At 63.6% G+C, this 2,075-nt stretch overlaps 1 protein-coding gene across 1 annotated transcript in view; it reads right to left on the reverse strand.

The window, feature by feature from the left end:
* The window catches only part of ATP8B3 (ATPase phospholipid transporting 8B3), a 21,419-nt gene that overhangs the window by 6,610 nt on the left and 12,734 nt on the right, over positions 1–2,075 (reverse strand). The window contains exons 18-21 of the mRNA XM_023538104.1: positions 1,350–1,514; positions 1,117–1,228; positions 282–357; positions 9–105 (exon numbers count right to left, since the gene is read on the reverse strand). Of these exons, the coding sequence (XP_023393872.1) occupies positions 9–105; positions 282–357; positions 1,117–1,228; positions 1,350–1,514 (450 nt within the window). The remainder of the gene's footprint in view (positions 1–8; positions 106–281; positions 358–1,116; positions 1,229–1,349; positions 1,515–2,075) is intronic.

Here is a 2,075-nt window from a genome sequence, read left to right on the forward strand (position 1 = left end):
TTGATGACCATGGCCGTCTTGACCTGGGGCAGGAACAGGTTCTTCAGACTGTCCTTGTCACCCAGCAGGTTGTTGTTGCTCTCCCCGTAGGCCTCCAGGATCCGACTGCGGGAACCCCGCCGGGGCTCAGCCACAGGCACCGGCTTCCTTCCAGCCCTCCCCAGCTGTGCCGCCGTTTCCCGCTCTGGGAGTCCCTCCAGGTGGAAGCCCGGGACACCCTGCAGACCCCCGGGGCCACACCCTGCCCCCGCCAGCTCACCAGCCCCCACCTCTGTCCTTACACTATCTCCTTCTCCTCCAGGATGAGCATGTCCTCCGAGAGCAGCCGGCAAGCAAAGCCGATGTTCACCGCGGTCTCTGCAAACCAGCCCAGCTCAGCATCTGCGCAGTGGCCACCCATCCCCGACTCCGGGGGCCACACCCACCCTGTTGCATAGAACCAAGCGACAGCCAATCACAGCAGGAGGCCACACGCCCTGGGAACCACGATTGGTTCAGAGGAGGGCATGTGACCCAGGCCGGCCAATGAGAGCCAGTCCTGAGACTTTGGCTGTAGCTCTGGGCAGAGGGGCCTGCACTCTGGCTGGCTGGGGAGGGGCTGCTGGAGGGAGGTGAGTCTGGGGCCAGGGCCGAGGGATCGTTAGACATGTGCCTAGGGCCCAGGAGCACTTTCAAAAAAAGTGACTATAATCCAGCCTGGACATTTGTCTTTATACCAACACTCCTGTAAAATGCAGTTTGAAACACTTGGTAGGAATGTGCCTCGTGCCCACAGGAGTGCTAATGTGGCCCTGCTGGCACCCGTGGGGGAGTAGGGGACAGTCAGGGCTCTAGGGCGACAGGATCTGAGGTTCCATGCCAGCTCCGCCCCCAAGCTGGGCTCATCTATGACACGAGGGCAGCAAGAGCCCCTGCTCACGGTGCCACCAGCCTGAGGGAGGTGCCTGGAGGACCTCGGTCGTTCTAACTGTTCTGTTTCTCCGTTCCCGGGGGCAAAGTGTGGGGAGGGGGCAGTGCCGAACCTGACAAGTAGGACAGGCTGACAGTGGCAGCCAGCACACGTGAGCCACCCATCTGCCTTCTCTTGCTGCTGAGGGCGGCTGCCCCAGCACCCACCTTGCTTGTCTCCTGTGAGTACCCACACTTTGATGTTCCCTTGCTTAAGACACTGGATGGTTTCGGGGACACCATCCTGGAGCCTGTCTTCGATGGCTGTGGCTCCCAGCAGCTGGGGGTGAGGCAGAGAGCGGGCTGAGCAGGGACCCAGCTACCCTGGCAGGCGTGGGGCGTCTGGGGCCTGCAGGGCTGGAGCTGGGATGCTGGGACCCGCCGCCCCACAGCGCGCCCACCTGGAGGTTCTGCTCCATCTCCTCATACAGCTGGTGCAGGGCGTGGGCCCGGTTCTGAAGCAGGATGCTGGCCTCCTGGTGCCGCTGGTGCCAGTCCTTGTATGCATCCTCATCCACCTTCTTGTAGGCCAGGCACAGCGTGCGCAGGGTCTCCTGGGCAAAGGACTGGGGGCCGGCCGGGCAGGCGGACAGGCACCCCCCGTCACCACCATGCCTGCCTGGGCACTCCTCCCAGACCCTCTCCCTCTGCCTGGGCTCCCCGAACCTCCCTACCACCCACAGTCCACCTTCCCCAGAGGGGCTGGGATCACATGCCACCCTGCCCCCATCAGCTCTAAATCAGCCCCCAGCCCAGGTCCATTCTGCCTCCAGACCTCCGCACTGCGGTGACCCACCATTTCTCACTGTCCCTGAAGACCCTCAGTGCAGCCACTCCCGGCCCAGCCAGGGCGCCCACAGCCCCAGTCCCCTCCCTCTGACCCCTGGGGCCAGGAATGTCTTTATCCCACTGTGCCCCATTTCTCAAGGGGCTATGGGGGAGAGAGGACAGGAAGAACTCTGAAGGTCCCTGTTTCTAGGCCCCAGGAGGATGCAGAGCTTGCTCACCCCAGAGACTCCCTAGGGGCCGGGTGGCCCCAGAGAAGGTGCCCAGTGTGGCTCCCTACTTCCCTCCAGGCCTCCAGCCTCACTTCTGTCCACGACTGGAGGTGGGCCTCGGAGGCCAGG

The sequence above is a fragment of the Pteropus vampyrus genome, unplaced genomic scaffold (assembly GCF_000151845.1).
Source record: "Pteropus vampyrus isolate Shadow unplaced genomic scaffold, Pvam_2.0 Scaffold212, whole genome shotgun sequence".
Lineage (NCBI taxonomy): Eukaryota > Metazoa > Chordata > Mammalia > Chiroptera > Pteropodidae > Pteropus > Pteropus vampyrus.